Source organism: Papio anubis, chromosome 4, assembly GCF_008728515.1.
Source record: "Papio anubis isolate 15944 chromosome 4, Panubis1.0, whole genome shotgun sequence".
Taxonomy (NCBI): domain Eukaryota; kingdom Metazoa; phylum Chordata; class Mammalia; order Primates; family Cercopithecidae; genus Papio; species Papio anubis.
Window position 1 is genome coordinate 103,715,579 of NC_044979.1, and position 19,538 is coordinate 103,735,116.

General features: G+C 39.1%; 1 protein-coding gene across 12 annotated transcripts in view; it reads left to right on the plus strand.

Moving 5' to 3' along the window:
• Positions 1-19,538, plus strand: part of BBS9 (Bardet-Biedl syndrome 9) — a 583,258-nt gene that overhangs the window by 554,956 nt on the left and 8,764 nt on the right. For 8 of the 12 annotated variants that reach the window (XR_002520717.2, XM_021935217.2, XM_021935215.2 and 5 more), the window contains one exon: positions 8,429-8,539. Coding sequence is in view for 11 of the 12 variants with exons in the window: in XM_021935217.2 (XP_021790909.1) it covers positions 8,429-8,539 (111 nt within the window). In the remaining variant the exon portion in view is untranslated. Of the gene's footprint in view, positions 1-8,428; positions 8,540-8,754; positions 9,195-19,538 lie in introns of those variants that run through there. The other 4 variants (XM_009203126.4, XM_021935221.2, XM_003896124.5 and 1 more) reach the window with 1 other exon arrangement.

Here is a 19,538-nt window from a genome sequence, read left to right on the forward strand (position 1 = left end):
GTCTCCTTGTCTGATTCCTCTTAAATATATGAAGAAAACAGAAGAAAAGATCTTCTCTTCTATGAGGGAATGGAACACTCTCATCCAATACCCAGTTTATTACAAAGGTCACTATTACAAGAAAATAAACCAGCAAAGTCTTCAAATATACCCACAGAACAGTTTGCCAGGCCTCTGGATTTTCTGTATCATTGAAAGGAAGGACTAGTTAGGACAGCCAACTCACAAGCAAATCCATTAAGATCTTCCTGGACAAAAAAAGAGAAAGTTATTGAGAAAGCCCTAGTGCGATAGGAAGGAGGGGAAACTGCGCTAACTCTGGGACATTTGCGGCATCAGTTCCCCTCTCTGAGCCTCTGTCTTGATATGTACTACATGAAAGTCATTAAACCTACAGCTACAGTTCTTTGATTCCACAAAAAAATGGTGCAGAAAGTGCATGTATACAAAAAAAAAAATAGAAGGCAGGAGGTGATAAAATGCACAGTGTGCTGAGCGTGATGCTGGGTTTACATGATCTCATGGCATGCTCACAGTCAGCCTCAACATCACCCCCTGTTTAAAGATGGGGCAACTGATGACCTGCCTTGGGTCCTACAGTTAGGTACAGCTTAGTCCACTACTGTGATAACTTGAACTCCACCATCCAAGACTTAAGCCTTGTGCTTTGCCTTCCATCCTTCAGGGGCCTCTCCATTCACTGCCCACTTGGCTTCACTTTTGATAGAGGAAAAGAGAAACTCCTGGAGACAATTGTAAAATATTGGAAACTCGAAGAGTTTATGGGAAAAAAAAAAAACCTTCTTTAAGAAATTCCCCAGTGTAATGATAAGAAGAACATCAGACAAATTCCAATAGAAAAGCATCATGCAATATACCTGACTAGTACTCCTCAAAACTGTCAAGGCTATCGAAAACAGAGTCTGAGAAATTATCACGACCAAGAAGAGCCAAAGGAGACGTGACAATGAATGTTATGAAATATTCTGGATAGCATCCTGAAAAAGACAAAGAATGTTAAGTAAAAATGAAAAAATCTGAATAAACTATGGACTTTAGTTAATAATAATGTATCAATATTGGTTCATTAGTTGTAACACATGTACCATACTAATGAAAAATATTAATAAATAGGGGAAACTATGCAGAGGATATGTAGCAATTCTCTGTACTATCTGCTAAATTTTTCTGCACATCTGAAACTATTCTAAAAAGTAAAATCTGTTAGAGAAAAACTTTTTTTTGTTACCCAACAAGAAAGAACATTTGTCACAGTTGGACAAAAACTATGCTTTTAAACTTATGATAATAACACTATAGGATATTCTCATAGTAATATTGTAAGATAAGACATCTGGTAGTGTTAAATGCCTCTAGGAACTTTGAAAATTATGATACTGTATGCAGAGAAGCTTTCCATGATCCTCAAATTAGACCAGGGTTGCCAAACTACTTATGGCCCACAGGCCAAACCTGGCCCAACACCTGTTTTAGTAAATAAAGTTTTATTGGAACACTGCCAGTGCTCATTCACATGTATGTATTGACTATGACTGCTTTTGCACTATGACAGCAAAATGGAATAGTGGCACCAGAGACCAGATGGCCCACAGAGCCTAAAAAATATTTACTATCTGGCCAACCGCCTGGTTTAGGCTATTTGAATTACAAAGTAGGTTTTGAGGCAAGGAGGCTCAGCTAGGAGGCCTGATTCACCTGGGGTAGAATCAAATTTTGGAACCCAGCAGATCAAGTAGCAGGAGAGATATTAGGCAGGGCTTGAGTAAAATAGATTAGCCAACTCCCGAGGTGGCCACCTGGTTAAGGTTATCAGGCACTTTTCTATTTGCTGGAGAGCTGTCTTTGGCCCCAGGGATATATCAGTTTGTTTGAAACCTTCCCTGCCAAACCCCCACCTTAGGGACTTTATCTTGACCTGTTTACCTTACTCTTCTTTTGGTGTTCCTGACTTTGGCCTGAAAATAGTCAGGACTTAGTTGTGTTTCAATGTGCCGGGCACTGTGCACATTCATCTCTCTCCCTTATGAAGCAGAGCTATGTTAGTCTCTTAGAAGATGCAGAAACTGAGACTGATTTTAGTGAAATAACTTGCTCAAGAAGGTCACTTAACTCGTCAATGTGGAGCCATGAATCCAGACTTCAAAGCATAACCTTAACCTCCCTATACCGTCCCCACTGTCAGTGCTAGAACCGGCTTGCGCTAGCTGGTGAGAACTAATTGCTGAATTTTTAGAAATTTTGTGAGTCCGTTGTTAAATATATAGGCATTCTTAAAAATTGTATAAACTTACAATGAAATAAATTATATAAAAACAAAGATAATACAAACTCAAAACTTTTCCTTCCTAATTATTTTACTATGTTTTACTATTATGTATTCTCTTGAGGTTATTTACATCTATAAATCTGTATGGTGAAAATACTAGATAATACTGTGCTACTACACATCTCTGCCAAGCTGTACATTTGGTGATGTCATTCTGGTTATTTGAAATTGGCCATAGTGGGAGTATTCGTCCCGCAGAGATGAGTAAACACTATAGATTGGCGCTTTCCTCTTTTTTCCTGGAAAGCCAGCTGTTCTACATTTACCAGCATACCACTGCTTACCTTGCATTCCAATTTTGATCTCCGGTATTCTAGCTGACAGTCACATTTGTTTCTGCTTCACTTCCTATCTTAACCTTTGAACTCTACCTCTTCCAGTTAACTCTACAATAGCAACCTGCAGAGAGGGCCTAAGCTCCTTTCGTTGTTGTTTTTTGTTTGTTTTTTCTGACAATGGATAGAAATATCTTAGTGTAATTCACCTGCTGACAAAATATGTACCACTTTTTGAGGAGGAAGTGCAGCCATTTTATAATTTGCTTTTGAATGTGGAAACAGGTTAGAGGATAGCTAGAAATCCCTAAAAATCCTAGAGTTGTGTTATCTTTATAAATATAGGGCAAACTCCTATTTGTTCGAAGTTTTAAGTGAGATTTTTCTACTTAAATAAATTTTTGGCTGGCTAATGATTGCTATATGTATCAATATGTTATCAATGTGGAAAAGTCAAATTTTTACAGCAAAGTTTAGTTAACACAAAGGGCCATATACATAATTTGATTGTCAGCAGTTCAGTCATAGGCCCCATAATAAAGTGCCTCAAACACATCCTTTTTAACATCCATTGATGTAGTCTCCAATTTATTAACAGTTTTGTTCTTATAAACAGTTTTGTTCCAAATGGTTCTATGCTGATTGTTCAAAATTCATTATATATGCTTCATATTATATAATTTCACATGAGTTAGGTTTCCAGATTAGTCCAGAAAAGTTTTTAAAGCAATAACTTAATTGTAATAGGGCTCTATAATAAAACTATTATGTATAACAGCAATATTCCATTGTGGAAATGCATCTAGATTTCTGACTCAAGATGCCAGCTTCCCTTAATTATATTCCACCTAGCAGTGGTGAGGGGAACCTAGATATCCTGCATTGAGGGGAGAGGGAGATTGTTCTGAACACCATGACCACTAGAGAGAGAGCTGCCACATCTAGTCACTAGATGTATGACTAGAAAGAATGAACATACGTTGTGAAAGCCCATTTTGTTGCACAAGGAGTTTGCTGGTATTTGAACCTTAGATAAATAGGAATTTGCTGTATTATTATTTTTAACCCTAATTCTACATATCACATTTATTAAGTTAGACCATGTCTTATAGTTAGTGCTACTCAAAGTATGGCTGAAAGACTGGCCTCTGTCTGCAAACTTTTTGTTACCTGACATTCACAAAGTGTTGAGAAACTTTTGTAATAATTGAAAGGGTGTTTTTACAACTGTTGAACCTAATTCTAAAAGGTGAAAGCTGATGTCTTATTCATTTAATTTTTCTACTAGTTTTTTTTTTATTCATTTCTGTTACATTTTACAAAAGTATTGGTTTAGATAGATTGGAAATTTGAAAAGCAAGTTTTTTTTTAGAAGCATCACTGTAATATATGGAGAGCTGGGTTGCAGTGGTATAGAAACTTGTGTAAGCCTTAGCAAATAACATAATCTCTTGGTTTTATTTAATAAATTGAAACTGACTCTGCATAGCTAAGTCAGAGATGCAAGAAATGTAAAATTTGTATTTTCTTTAATAACAAGAGGGTAGGGAATTCAGTCTTTGTTATTATTGCCCACCCTTGCCACACCCCACTGCATCCAGGGAGGCTTATATATGGGGCTCAGAAAATGACACAGTAGCTACCCACAGCCTCATTGCCTGAGCCATCAGTGGAGTCAACTCCAGGGCTCCCTGTGGCTAAGGCTGGGGCTTCTGGTGCCCAGTCCTTCTGTGTCCCATGCCTCCATCTCTGGATGATGTCTTGTTACCTTGGGCTGTGGGCTGCTGCCTCTGAGGCAACCCAGGTACCAGCTGTCTCTCACTCTCTCAGTTCCATCTCTTCAGGGAGCCCTGGCTATGGAAAACCAAAGCTGGAAAGAAAAGTATTTCCAGGCTACTTTTATTAATGGGGTCCCCATTACAAACTTCCCTGGAGGCGAGGGGGCACAAAATGGCCTAGGGTAACATTGTAGGAAAAGGGGCAGGGGGAGGGCCAATAGAAGAAAAGCACACATTGCTATCAGTACATTTACCCTTGCGAAATGAGGGCACTGAGCCCTTTGTGACAGTGTTATTTGAGGATGGAGTGAGTTACTGTACTGAAAATGCAAGGTAGAGTGCTCAGCACACAGTAGGTCCATGGGATTTGAAGTCCCTTGCCCTCCTCGAGGCGAGACGCTTGCCTGATTTTCAGGCCAGAAGCCTGCAGTTCTGCTTGTCCTTGCCTGGGGGCTCATTTGTGTCACACTTGCCATTGTGTTTGGATGACTTCCTCCAGCTGCAGCTTCCCCTTCTCCTTTTATGAGATGGACTCTAAGCCAAGGGTACTTCATCTGGCGTCCATGGAACCCAGACTTCATTTCCATGGATGACCTCAGAGAGTTTCAGTTTGTTTGGAAGTTTTATATTTTATCTGTATTCTTTTATTTGCTTGCCCTTAAATTTTTAACAAATATATATATTTTTTCCTAGGAAAAGTATCAGATATACTCATCCGTTGTTTCTTAACAGATGTTAATTTAGTAGATGTGAGGATGGGGCCTGAGATTCTGCATTTCTGACAGGCTCCCAGGTGATTCCTGTTTGGCTGATGTGATGATCTCATTACATGAGCAAGGCCAAAGAGGCCTTCTGAATTTGTGGATTTGCCTCCCATTGCCCATTAGCCCATGAGCTACCATTTTCTTTTTGCGAGATACTCAGTCATCAGAAGCAGCATCTGAAATCCTTATGATTACATGTTTCCATGCCATAGCCCCTTGATCTCCCAGTGTCTTGACCTCTGCGTGCACATCATCCTAGTTCAGCATGGGTGAAAGCATAAGTAATTGCACACCAGGGGCTATTACCATCCCGTTCACCTCCAGCTATGGAGCGCCTAGTGCTTACAGATGGGTGGGCAGTCTAACTTCAAAATTCCATTGTGAAGACCTACTTTTTACTTTAGAACTACTCCCAGTATCAGTGATTTTCTCAAGAGGACAGAGCCTGGGGCAAGGACTAAAGTGATGGCTGTTTGAGAACACAAACCCAGGGAAGGGAGGGTGGGGACAAAGGGCAGCAACCAAGGGAATATATGAGGTCATGCAGAGTGGTGTTGCCTACATCTGGGAGTGCCTCTTTCCAGGAGCCATGAAGATGGTGAGCAGGTGCAGCTACGCAGCACACTGCCTTTTTTTGGAGTCCTGCAAAAGAGAACTAATCATCTAGCATATTCCTGGTTGGTGGGGGCCCAGGGAGAATTCTCTGCTCAGCTTCGGCTTCTTTTCTTTTCCTATGATACACTTGCTGGGCAGGATGCCAGAGCCCACCACCATTGTTCTTTCCAAGCTGGAAGTGGCAGACACTCTGGGTGTGCAGTTGGACAGTCTGGCTACAGGAGGCATCCAAAGAAAGGGGGTGGCGCCAGGCACGGTGGCTCACGCCTGTAATCCCAGCACTTTGGGAGGCTGAGGCAAGCGGATCATCTGAGGTTGGAAGTTCGAGACCAACCTGACCAACATGGAGAACCCCCATCTCTACTAAAAGTACAAAATTAGCCAGGCATGGTGGCGCATGCCTGTAATCCCAGCTACTCAGGAGGCTGAGGCAGGATAATTGCTTGAACCCGGGAGACGGAGGTTGCGGTGAGCCGAGTTCATGCCATTGCATTCCAGCCTGGGCAACAAGAGTGAAACTCCACCTCAAAAAAAAAAAAGAAAGAAAGGTGGGTGGCATTCCCATGCCAAGGTGCCCTGCTGTGGGTGTGAAGTCTGAGGAGGTGCATGCAATCTGTGCCCACTATAGCACCTGAGGGTTAGAGCACCAGGGCAGGGCACCTTGCCATCTCTGTATGCAGGACAAGGCAAAGAGAAGAGAGGAGATTACATTCATTGTTGATAATCTATAGCAACTGGCTTTTCCTTTTGAGCCCACAGGATAGATAACTAGGAAGTCTTCTATTTCTGTTTTGTCAAAATACTGAGTCAGCTGGAATGAAAGGGACACTAATTTATCAGTGGAGACCTGCCTCTCCCCAAGCACGTGGCAGGTGTTTTAACTGCTCATCAAACTCGCTCTCATCTGTTGGCTCGTCTCTTCCTCCCTCCTGGAGTTGTCTTGTGTGTGAAAGCAGCTGCATGAGTACAGCATTCCTGGCCTCCCCTTCCTCCCTCTGTCTCACGGATAGAGAAGTGACTTTTCTGCCTTTTTTTTTTTCCCCAGGGTTCTGTTCAGCAGGGAGCACATCCCTTCTTTCTGCGCTTCACTGTCATTAGTCTTCCAGGTCTCCCCCCAGCCCCTGCCACCACCACATGTATCCTTTGCCTTTTTTCTCAGTTGGATGAGTGTAAAGAAGGAGAGGAAAGGAACTGGCTTTTGGGGCCTCTCCAAAGGTCTCAGCCCCACCATGTGACCGGACTGGAGCTCTGTGACATTGGCAAGTTACTGAATCTCATTGAGACCTCAGTTTTCTTATAAAATGAGAATAACAATAATAATATCTATTTCATGGTATAGTGTGTAGGAATTAAATGAGATAATATGGGCAGGATTTCTAGCCCTTAGAAAGTACTCAATAATGATAGTTCTGGTTACTGTGATCTACAGGCTTTGGAGAGATTAAAAATAAGCCTGGTTCTCCCTCTGGATAAGGCCCTTGTCATTTTTGGGTATTACTGGGCAAGTTCCATTGCATTGATGGATAATTCTAATGTTTTCTATTCAGGGAATCTTGGAGGATAGCTCTAATTCTTATTTTATGAGTGTGGAAATGCGTTTCTGTCATTTCCCTTAGCACTGATTTCTGTTTCAGAGTTGATGCAGAGGCGTGGATAGTAAGGTGTGTTTTCCTTGAAACCTGGGATCTTGCCACTTCCGTCTCATTTGAATGATGTGGTTTTGAAATCAGTGCTGCTGATACCCTCTCTTTCCTCAGAATGTTGTGAGCTTCATAAACCCCCTCATGCATAAAACCAAACTTGAGGGCTGAGGCTTTGGACTCTGTGTGTGAGAAGCCTCAGAAAAAGAAATCACACTTCATTAACAAGAAGAATGGCTTTGGAAAAAAGCATGTACAGTATACAACATGTTAGTACATTTCCAGGAAATGATGGCAAATCAGTCAAATCGAGTTGCAGCTGTAGTCAGGAAATTCTCTCATGATTGTGAGTTTCCCATACAAGATTTTGGTGGATAAAGTCAAATGAGTTATACCCAGTACTTCAAAAGCACAACAGTGCCAGCTCATCCTCAAGTCACCTTTGGATTGAAACCTTCCACAATGCAGTTCATGACTTTGCTGTTGAATTATGAAGTGTTTGTGTCTGTGCTGTAAGGTGTTGGGATTCAGGAATAGAATCAAATTCCAGAGAAATGCCACCACAACCACCGTACCAGAACACCAGCAACCTTTCTCTTTGCCCAGGGAAGCCTTCTTTTCCTCATGGTTCATGGGCTTTGCTTCTTTTATAGTTTCTGATGCTCTGGTATTAAAGGGAATTCCTGCTGAGGGGCCTTTATATTCTGGATATCACATATGCTATAGGTTTTGTCCTTTCTGACTTTAAAAAGGATAAATTTAAAGACAATACTGTTGCTGCTGTTGCCAAGTCATAATCAGTATAATATGTCTTTAGGGGCAGTAACTCATTCCCAGTATTCTCACCAAAAAGAAACATTTAAGGTTATTCTTTTCAGGCCACTCCTGAAGATTGTTGTCACGTCATTTATTATCTTTATGATCAGTGTGTTCCTAAGCTATGCTTGCTGTGTAGAGAGGAAGATTTTCTTACACATTGCTTAAAATACTGTTTGTATTTTTCCACTAGGTGGTTGTACTACAATCCCAGAGTCAGACCTCGAAGAAAGATCGGTAGAACAAGACTCTACAGAACTGTTTACCAACCACAGACATCTCAGTGCAGAGACACCCAGGCCTGGTAAGAGAATGGGTGGGCTGCACAAGCACTAAGTCGGAAGCAGTGACAGTCTGGTCAGTCTTTGTCATACCAGAAAGTGTTCCACAAAGCTGCTTGTTTTCCAATTTCTTCATTCTTCCCCTTAGCACTGGTGCAGCTGAATTTGATCTTTTGTGTATTCCTGTCATTATTCAGACCTTCTCTCTCTCTTTCTCTCTTACTTTCTTTTTTTCCAGAAGTTTCACCCCTCCAAGGAGTCTCGGAATAATCCAAGTAGAGTTGTTTGGTTGAGAGGAACATGCCCGTCTCAAGGCCGAACCCATGTGAACCTCATGCCAAGCACAGATATAGGGCTGGCTCAGGTGCTTCCTAAAGCTTACCTTCCTGGAGATGACACTGCATAGAGAAGGGGGTTGGGACTTTCTACGTCACTAAGAGGACTTGTAACACCATGGGGGATGTCAGCTGAAATTTGTCTTGTTTTGCCAGGAAAGGAAGTAGTTGCCTTTGGTCATCCGTGTGCTAACAGTCACAGAATACAGTGAGATGACATAGTTTTGGGATAGATTTTATAATGCAAAGATTCAGACCCAAAATAATTTGATACCCCATTTTTTCACAGAATTCTTATATAGTAAATGTATCAAGTTTAATAAAGCATCTCATTGTCAAACAATAACTTGGATTTTATTTATAATTAGAGGGATTTATGAGTGATTGCTCTACATTATTTCTTCAAAGGAAAAGAATTGAACACTTTGCTACTCCCTGGTAAGACTTGAATGTGATTATTTTATAAATAAAAGAACCACTATGAAACTTACATATGATTTGTTCTATTAAGCTAAACATGGAAGAAGGTAAGTTTTCTAGTATTGTATGAAAATGTTTAAATATTTTCAGGAAGCTAGTACATTAACATCTCCTTTTCATTACCCCATTGGGTGACACCAATCCAGGTTATTAAAGGATTCACACTTTATTACAGTTAAAATTTAAGGTTTTTTTAATGTAAGAAATGAAAGAAACTTTGCCAGTTTCAAGTTCGAATTACAGTTGTGGGACTGACTTATTTAAATAAAAATATGCCTTTGCCAGTTTTGGAATGCCTCTCACTGCAAAGGGGAAAGTTGTTCATGGTTTTTCTGTATGTGAAATGTCAAAAAAAAAAAACCTGCAGAGGATGTATTATTATTTGTAGCATCCTCTTTTAGGAGATGCAGATATATTATCAAAATAACATCATTATGATCATTTATCGCCATGACATGAGCATAAAATTTTACTGAAATTATAGTTTTCTCTTTAAGTCCTTTATGTGAAAAAGCAAACAAATCAGTGAAATACAGAAACAATTATAGAGATGGTTCTGAAAGAGCAACAGAAGGCTGTGTGGATTCTATTGGATGCCATCTTCTCAATGGCCTTGTGATTTATGCAGTGTCGAATTCACTGGCATTATTTTTCTGTTTTAGCAGCTGAACTATGGAAGCTATGTGGACATCACATACATTAAGGGTTTTGTTGCTTTAGACTGGAAAAGATGTAACTTATGGTATAGCTCAACTGCCAAGGCCTAATCAGAGTAATATGCCTGTTAGAATAACAACATTCCCCAGTGCTTAATGTCTGGAAATGTGGAGAAAACATTGCAGACACCTTACTTCCCAGGTTTGCCATCATTTCATTTTCATTGTAAACTCAGACCCCAACCCTTCACTTTAAGGCTTATTTTGAATAAATTATCACCTTATCCCTGCACCAAGAGCCACATTTGAGGTCCTCTTGGAATAAGTGGACAAGGCATCGTGGACTGTACTTTTAGCCCCATTTTCTGGCCCTTTATTGTATTCTTCTTATTTTTGTCTTTTCATTTTGCTTCAACATTTACTGCATTCTCTCTTGTTGTGTCTCTCTTATATGGCCCTTAAATAATTTCTATAATGGAATGGGGAAATGAATACAGTCACGCTGTTTCCTCTTAAGGTTCTCCTAATCACCTTTCTTGGCAGTCATCTTCCCCTCTTCAGAATCCTTGGAGAACTCTATGCCTCTCTGCATATCTCTCTGTTACTTATTGTATTTCAGAAGTCATGTTTTCCTTTCCTGGTAGGATAGATTTGCAAGCTCCTTGGACATAACTGTTCTTGGATTCTTTTCGCTGCTTTGTGAATATTTGTTATATCAACAGGTCAACTAATCTCCGAAAAGTAGTCAACAAGTCATAGAGAAATGGAGAAGCCAGTGATTTAGAACATTGACTGTGGTCTAACCTTCCTAATTTAGCATTTCAGTTTATGCTGAGAGGAAGCTGATGTGACTGTCCTACTATTTTTTCTTAAATTTGGCTTTAAAGAGAGATTTGAATCTTAAAAATTCAACGCTTAATGGTTTTGTTCATGAGTACTTGGGTAACGTTGATTTAAACACAGGATTCAGGTTTTAAATAAGATGAATAAAAATTCTAATACAACATTAGTTACAAAAATGAACATTTATTTAGAACATTTATTTACATTTGTAAAAAGCTGATAATCACCATAGATATCACAAAATCTATACAAATATATATTAACCACTTGATATACCTTTTTAATACTTCTGCATTTTCTTGCACACATTTCTTATTCACTTCTTTAATTATCAACAATTTATAATTTCATCTTGTATACAGTGAATTAAAAAGTAATTTTTTCTCTGAAATTGTTGATCAGACTTTTGTAAAAAAATTACTGATAGTTTGCAAAAGCTTCTTTCAGTTTTACAACTCATCATTTGTAATGTCAGGCAGATTTTTAGGGTTATTATATTATCAAGGCATTTTAATTTTTTCTTATGCAGTGATACATTTTAAATAGCCATGGAATTGACAACTCCCTTTTTTTTTTAAAGATAATTTCAACTTTTATTTTAAATTCAGGGGGTACACATGCAAGTTTCTTACCTGGGTATATTGGGTGGTGCTGAGGTTTGGGGTACAATTGATTCCATTACCCAGGTACTAAGCATAGTACCCAAGAGCTGTTTTTTAACCCTTGGCCCTTCTCTCCACCTCTTGTAATCCCCAGTGTCTATTGTTGTTGTCTTCATGTCCATGAGTACCCATTGTTTAGTTCTCACTTATAAGTGAGAACATGTGGTATTTGGTTTTCTGTTCTGGCATTAATTTGCTTAGGACAGTGGCCTCTAGCTGCATTCATGTTGCCGCAAAGAACACGATCTTTTTTATAACTGCATAGTATCCTGTGGTATATATGTACCACATTTTCTTTATTCAGTCCACCATTAATGGGCACCTAGGTTGATTCTGTGTCTTTGCTATTGTGAATAGTGCTGCAATGAACATATAAGTACCTATGCCTTTTGGTAGAATTATTTATTTTCTTTTGGATATATTCTCAGTAGTGGGATGACTAGGTGGAATGATAGTTCTAAGTTCTTTGAGAAATCTCCAAACTGCTGTCTGCAGTGGCTGAACTAATTTACATTTCCAGCAAAAGTATACAAGCATTTCCTTTTTCCCGCAGCCTGTTTCCCAGCTGTTGTTTTTTGACTTGTTCATAATAGCCATTCTGACTGGTGTGAGATGGTGTCTCATTGTGACTTCAATTTGCATTTCTCTGATGATTATTGATGTTGAACATCTTTTCATGTTTGTTGAATGCTTGTCTGTTCATGTCTTTTGCACATTTTTAAATGGGATTATTTGTTTTTTGCTTGTTTATTTGTTTAGGTTCCTTATAGATTCTGGATATTAGACCTTTGTTGGGTGCATAGTTTTCACATATTTTCTCCTAGTCAGTGGGTTGTCTTTTTACTCTGTTAATAGTGTCTTTTACGATGCAGAAGCTCTTTAGTTTAATTAGGTCCTACTTATCAATTTTTGTTTTTGTTGCATTTGCTTTTGAGGACTTACTCATAAGTTATTTCCCAAGACCAATGTCCAGAATGATGTTTCCTAGGTTTTCTTCCAGTATTCTTATAGCTTGAGGTCTTACATTTAAATCTTTTATCCATTTTGAGTTAATTTTTGTATATAATGAAATATAGGGGTCCAGTTTTATTTTTCTGCCTATGACTAGTTATATATTCTAGCACCATTTATTGAATAGCGATCCCTTTCCCCATTGCTTATTTTTGTTGACTTTGTTGAGGATCAAATGGCTGTAGGCATGTGACTTTATTGCTGGGTTCACTATTCTGTTCCATTGGTCTTTGTGGAAATTGACAACTCATTAGCCAGTTTATCATCAAAATCCTCATTGAAATGATCTTCATTACCACTAGTATTTTATCTCAAATCAGCAAGAAGATATTTAGATATTTTTCGAATATGTTCATGTGATTTACTCTTCTTCATTAGCTAGATTATTAGACAACCCAAAAGTCTGCTTATTCTCTTTCAAATGTGTCATCTCCTCTTAATGAGTTAATTTTGGTATAATTTGAAAATGTTTTTGTTATAATTTGCTTGTTGATAGAATAACTTTTATCCATTTTATATAGAAGTTAGTTGGGAAAATGTTATTTTATGATGAGTTTGTAATTGTGTACTCTGAATTATCAAATATATTGTTAACAGACAAGACATTCTCCTTTGACTTGGGGTCTGTGAAACTGGAATCTTACTGCTTCTGCTTTTACATATCTGATGGTCAGAACATGAGATTTCATATGTTTCAAATCATATTTTATCTCCAACAAATTTATGCTTCTGGTACCAGGCTGCATAGAACATGCTTATCTAGTGATACAGCATTTTGCTCCACACCTTCCTCTTATGACACTAGCTAAGTGAGAGCAGTGGGTGGTAATGATATTCCTGGAATCCATTCTTCCATCAGAACAGCTCTCAGTAATTTAACCATATACAGAGTTGTCTGTAAGCCACATAAATATATCTGATTAACCCAAGTTAAATGTCTTCCCAACTCAACTTTCCCTTAGCCAGATTGTCAAGGCCACCACCCTTCCAATGCCTGCTACAAGGGGAAGGCAGGCAGAAGAGACAATAGTTTTCACCAATCATGATTAAAATATCTTTTTCAAATTGCACAAAAACATATGAGCATACACCTGGGCATGGAAGTGCCCTGAAGTTAAAGGCTGATTAGCATCACAGTAAATCTGTTTATAACAGGAGTGATCGAGCGAACGAGAGAGAGAGAGAGAGAATATAAACTACACTTTAAATCATTGGTTTGTTAATTTCCTCCATGTTGAAATAACTCCAAAATATGTATGGGATAGGAGTATGAGTGTGGAGGGTGGAAAGGGCAGGTTTTGTAAGTGTCTTAGTTCTGTACTGCTCTAACAGAATACCACACACTGGGTAATTTATAAAGAACAGAAATTAATTTCTTAACAATCTGGAAGCTGGGAAGTCCAAGATCAAGGCACCAGAAGGTTTGATATCTGGTAAGGGCCCAACTCCCACTTCCAAGATGGCACCTTGCATCCTCCAGAGGCAGGAAGCAATGCTGTTCCTCACATGGCAGAAGAGCCAAGAGAGGGCAAGAGAGAAGGAGGGAGTAGGAGGCCAAATTCAACTTTTGATAACCCACTTTCAAGATGATGACATTAATCTCTTCATGAGGGCAGAGCCCCCATGGCCTCATCACCTCTTAACAGTCTCACCTCTAAATACTGTTACAATGGCAATTAAATTTTGACACAACTTTTGGAGGGAACAAACATTCAAACCATAGCAGTAAGGAAGTATTCAAAATTCCCTTAAATATACTATAGGTCTCCTCAAGTATGCCAGTGTGAGCCTTGACCTAGCTTGGGGCTCAAATGTAAGTACACTTTTACTTTTCATTTTTAGTAATTAATTGTTCTCTGAGAAATGTCAGCAAACCTTTATGGACTAGCAAAATGGCAATTCTCTGTTCAGTGTCCTTGGTTTTGTGGAGAGATGTTTTACCTTATACATTCAGGGACAGTTCTACTAATGCTTATTTCTTAGCAGCCACTCCATGAGTTGTCCTAAAGGGGACCGAGTCAGTTTTGTATCTCAACTGGCTGAAGGGTTGATTTTAGATAAAAAGTTAACAGCAAGCTATCAAATTTAAGAGGGCCCAGCCGCTTCTTTGGCTCCAGGATCATCTGATTGGAGAGAATGAGGAGGTTTAAAGTGCTATTAAATTGACGAAATTCTGTTTAACAGGCTACAGTAATCATGTTTGTTCCATCTGGTACCAGTTCCAGAAAGAGAAGTTCATGATGTCACCTGTGAACTCTCACTTCTATGTGCCAGGCTTCCCAAAAGAACATTAAGATCATCTAAATATGAAGAACAGTTGGAACTAAATTCTTTTATGTAAACAAAAAAATCTAGAAACTTTATTTTCTCAGTTAGAACAGGGTACTGATTAAGCCCAGACACAAGTCACTTACCACTTTGTGAAATTTAGGTCTATAATATTCACCAAACCCTTTAATATTATCTCTGTATTTAAGTGAACTGTTTTCTTATTTATTTGATGATGAAAATTAGGAAATTCCTTTAGATCTCTAGTCATAAGTAAGGAAACTGAAGCTTTTATTTTACTAAGTCTTTTGGAATAAAATTTAAGTAGTTACTCATTCCTTGTGGGAAAGTATGGTGTGTAATACTCATCTTTCACACTCAGCAGCTCACAAAAATGAAAAAAAGCAATCAACAAGTAATTCTGAAAGAAAACATTAAACATTCTCCAGACTTTAATCACATGAGGATTGATAGAGGATGAGAATTGGGATTTATTTTCAACTTTTCCCCAAAATGTCAATAACAAATCATAAAACACATACACACATACACATATACTTCACATTCCCTACTTCTAAAACCAATGCCATCTGGATCTGGTCCTCCCTTTCCATTTCAGTAACAGTGATGTACTTTTCCCCAGGCTTCTCTCCAATTTCATCACCTCCTCTGATGTCTAGTTGTCTTTGTCCTTCATTTGAGTCCTTCCCATCATTTGCATGTACCTCATTGGTCCCTACAGTGGCACTGGCCTATGTCATCTCTCCCTTATCTTCTATTGTGTAGTCTATTCCTTCATCCCATCAAAGATCATCTGCTAGGAGTCTTGTTTGCCTGATTATCCCAGTACCTCTTCCGGATGTTTTTCCAAGCTTTACTCATCTCCGTCTGGTCAGGGTTCGTTCTATTTTTAGACAGCCACTCAAAGTCCACTTCTTTGAGGAGACAATATGATATAGAGAAAAGACCTTATACCTAGGAATCAGGTGGTCTCAATTTTAGGCCTGGTCCTCTTGAAAAGGTGCTTTCTGATCTGTGTCAGTCACTTAGCCTCTCTTCACCTCATTTTTATATGCACTAAATAGAGATCTATTCATTCAACAACAAAATTAAATTGTTTTCAGACATTGTACTGGGAACTGTGGCTCCAAAGAACAATAAAACATGGATCTTGTCCTTAAAGAACTTTCAGTTCAGTGGGGGAACAGAGAAGAAAATGGACAGTTGCAATACAAGATGATAAAAACTCAACTTTAGAAGAAAGTAATTAGGAAAGGGAGCTAGAAGATGTAGTTTAGCATCTCCAAGCTCTTATTTTTTTCATTTGCAAAGTGGGGAGCTTGTCCCACCTGTGGCACCATCCTCGAAATATTGTTCTGGAAATCAAAGGGCTTCAAATACTTTTTTTTTTTTTTTTTAATTTATTTATTATTATTATACTTTAAGTTTTAGGGTACATGTGCATAACATGCAGGTTTGTTACATATGTATACTTGTGCCATGTTAGTCTGCTGCACCCATCAACTCGGCCATTTACATCAGGTATAACTCCCAATGCAATCCCTTCCCTCCCCCTCCCCATGATAGGCCCCGTGTGTGTGATGTTCCCCTTCCTGAGTCCAAGTGATCTCGTTGTTCAGTTCCCACCTATGAGTGAGAACTACGCGTGCTTTGGTTTTCTGTTCTTGTGGATAGTTTGCTAAGAATGATGAGTTTCAGTTGCATCCATGTCCCTACAAAGGACTAAGAAACTCACCTTTTTAGTGGCTACGTATTAGTATTCCATGGTATGCCACATTTTCTTAATCCAATCTGTCACTGATGGACATTCGGGTTGATTCCAAAGTCTTGCCGAAGAAGCGCAATATACGCGTACGGCCCGGTAGCAGCATAATTTATAATCCTGGGTATATCCCCAGTATCGGGATGGTTGGCCATATGGTACATCTATAGTCGGATCCTTGAGGAATCGCCACACGCTTTTCCATAATGTTGAACTAGTTTTACAATCCCACCAACAGTGTAAAGTGTTCCTATTTCTCCACATCCTCTCCAGCACCTGTTGCTTCCTGACTTTTGAATGATCGCCGGTCAACTGCATATGTATCCATTGTGGTTTTGATTTGCATTTCTCTGGATGGCCAGTGATGATGAGCATTTTTTCATATGTCTGTTGGCTGGGCTGAATGTCCTCTTTTGAGAAATGCCCACCATATCCTTTGCCCACTTTTTGATGGGCTACTTGTTTTTTCTTGTAAATTTGTTGGAGTTCCTTGTATTCTGGATATTAGTCTTTGTCAGATGAGATTGCAAAAATTTTCTCCCATTCTGTAGGTTGCCTGTTCACTCTGATGGTAGTTTCTTTTGCTGTGCAGAAGCTCTTTAGTTTAATTAGATCCCATTTGTCAATTTTAGCTTTGCTGCCGTTGCTTTTTGGTGTTTTAGACATGAAGTCTTTTGCCCATGCTCTATGTCCTGAATGGTACTACTCTAGGTTTTCCTCTAGATTTTATGGTATTAGGGTCTTAACATTTAAGTCTCCTAATCCATCTTGAATTAATTTCAGAGTAAGGAGTAAGGAAAGGATCCAGTTTCAGCCACTTATGGCTAGCCAATTTTCCCAGCACCATTTATTAAATAGGGAATCCTTTCCCCATTTCTTGTTTTTCTCAGGTTTGTCAAAGATCAGATGGCTGCATGTGTGGTATTATTTCTGGAGGACTTGCTCTGTTCCATTGGTCATACCTCTGTTTATACCCAGTACCATGCTGTTTTGGTTACTGTAGCCTTGTAGTATAGTTTGAAGTCAGGTAGCTGTGGATGCCCAGCTTTGTTCTTTGACTTAGGATTGTCTTGAGATGTGGCTCTTGGTTCCATATGAACTTTAAAGCAGTTTTTTCCACCCTGGGTGAAGAAACTCATTGGTAGCTTGATGGGATGGCATTGAATCTATAAATTACCTTGGGCAGTATGGCCATTTTCACGATATTGGATTCTTCCTATCCATGAGCATGGTATGTTTTCCATTTGTTTGTGTCCTCCTTTTATTTCACTGAGCAGTGGTTTGTGTTCTCCTGAGGTCCTTTACATCCCTGTAAGTTGGATTCCTAGGTATTTGATTCTCTTTGAAGCAATTGTGAATGGAAGATCATTCATGATTTGGCTCTGTGTTTGTCTGTTATTGGTATAAGAATGCTTGTGATTTTTGCACATTAATTTTGTATCCTGAGACTTTGCATGAAGTTGCTTATCAGCCAGGAGATTTTGGGCTGAGACAATGGGGTTTCTAAATATACAATCATGTCATCTGCAAACAGGGACAATTTGACTTCTTTCTTTCCTAACTGAATACCCCTGATTTCTCTCTTGCCCACTGCTCCTAGCTGTAACTCCAACACTATGTTGAATAGGGAGTGGTGAGAGAGGGCATCCCTGTCTTGTGCCAGTTTTCAAAGGGAATTTTTCCAGTTTTTGCCCATTCAGTGGCTGATATTGAGCTGTGGGTTTGCTCATAAATAGCTCTTATTATTTTTGAGGCACGCTCCATCAATACCTAATTTATTGAGCATTTTTAGCATGAAGGGCTGTTGAATTTGTCAAGTTTTTCTGCATCTATTGAGATAATCATGTGGTTCTTGTCTTTGGTTCTGTTTATATGCTGGATTATGTTTATTGATTTGCTAATGTTGAACCAGCCTTGCATCCCAGGGATGAAGCCCACTTGATCATGGTGATGCTTTTTGATGTTGTTGAACTGCTTCTGCCAGTATTTTATTGAGGATTTTTGCATCAATGTTCATCAGGGATATTGGTCTAAAATTCTCTTTTTGTTGTGTCTCTACAGGCTTTTGGTATCAGGATGATGCTATCTCATAAATGAGTTAGGGAGGACTTTTTCTATTGATTGAATAGTTTCAGAAGGGTAATGGTCTCAACTCCTCCTTATACCTCTGGTAGAATTCAGCTGTGAATCCATCTTGGTCCTGACTTTTTGGTTGGTAGGCTATTAATTGGCTGCCTCACTTCAGAGCCTACTATTGGTCTATTCAGGGATTCAACTTCTTCCTAAATAGTCTTGGAAGAGTGTAAGTGTCCAGAAACATCCATTTCTTCTAGGTTTTCCAGTTTATTTGCTTAGAGGTGTTTATAGTATTCTCTGACGGTAGTTTTATTTCTGTGGGGTCGGTGGTGATATCCCCTTTATCATTTTAATTAAGGCCATTTGATTCTTCTCTCTTTTCTTTCTTTTATTATCTTGCTAGTGTGGTCTGTCAATCATCTGTTGATCTTTCAAAACCAACTCCTGGATTCACATTTCGGAGGGTTTTTTGTGTCTCTATCTCCTTCAGTTCTGCTCCTGATCTTAGTTACTTTTGCCTTCTGCTAGCTTTGAATGTGTTTGCTCTTGCTTCTCTAGTTCTTTTTAATTGGGATGTTAGGAGTGTCAATTTTTGATCTTTCCTGCTTCTTTGCCCTGAGCCTTATTTCTGCCTCTCATTTCTCAAGCATGCACCTGTGCAGTCATTCAGAGCAGGCTGTTCAGTTTCCATGAAGCTGAGCTAAATTTGGATTGGAGTTTCTTAGTCCTGAGTTCTAGTTTGATTGCACTGTGGTCTGAGAGACAGTTTGTTATAATTTCTGTTCTTGTACATTTGCTGAGGAGCTACCCAATTATGGTCAATTTTGGAGTAAGTAATGTGATGTGGTGCTGAGAAGAATGTATATTCTGCTTTGGATTTGGGTGTGAGAGAGCCCTATAGATGTCTA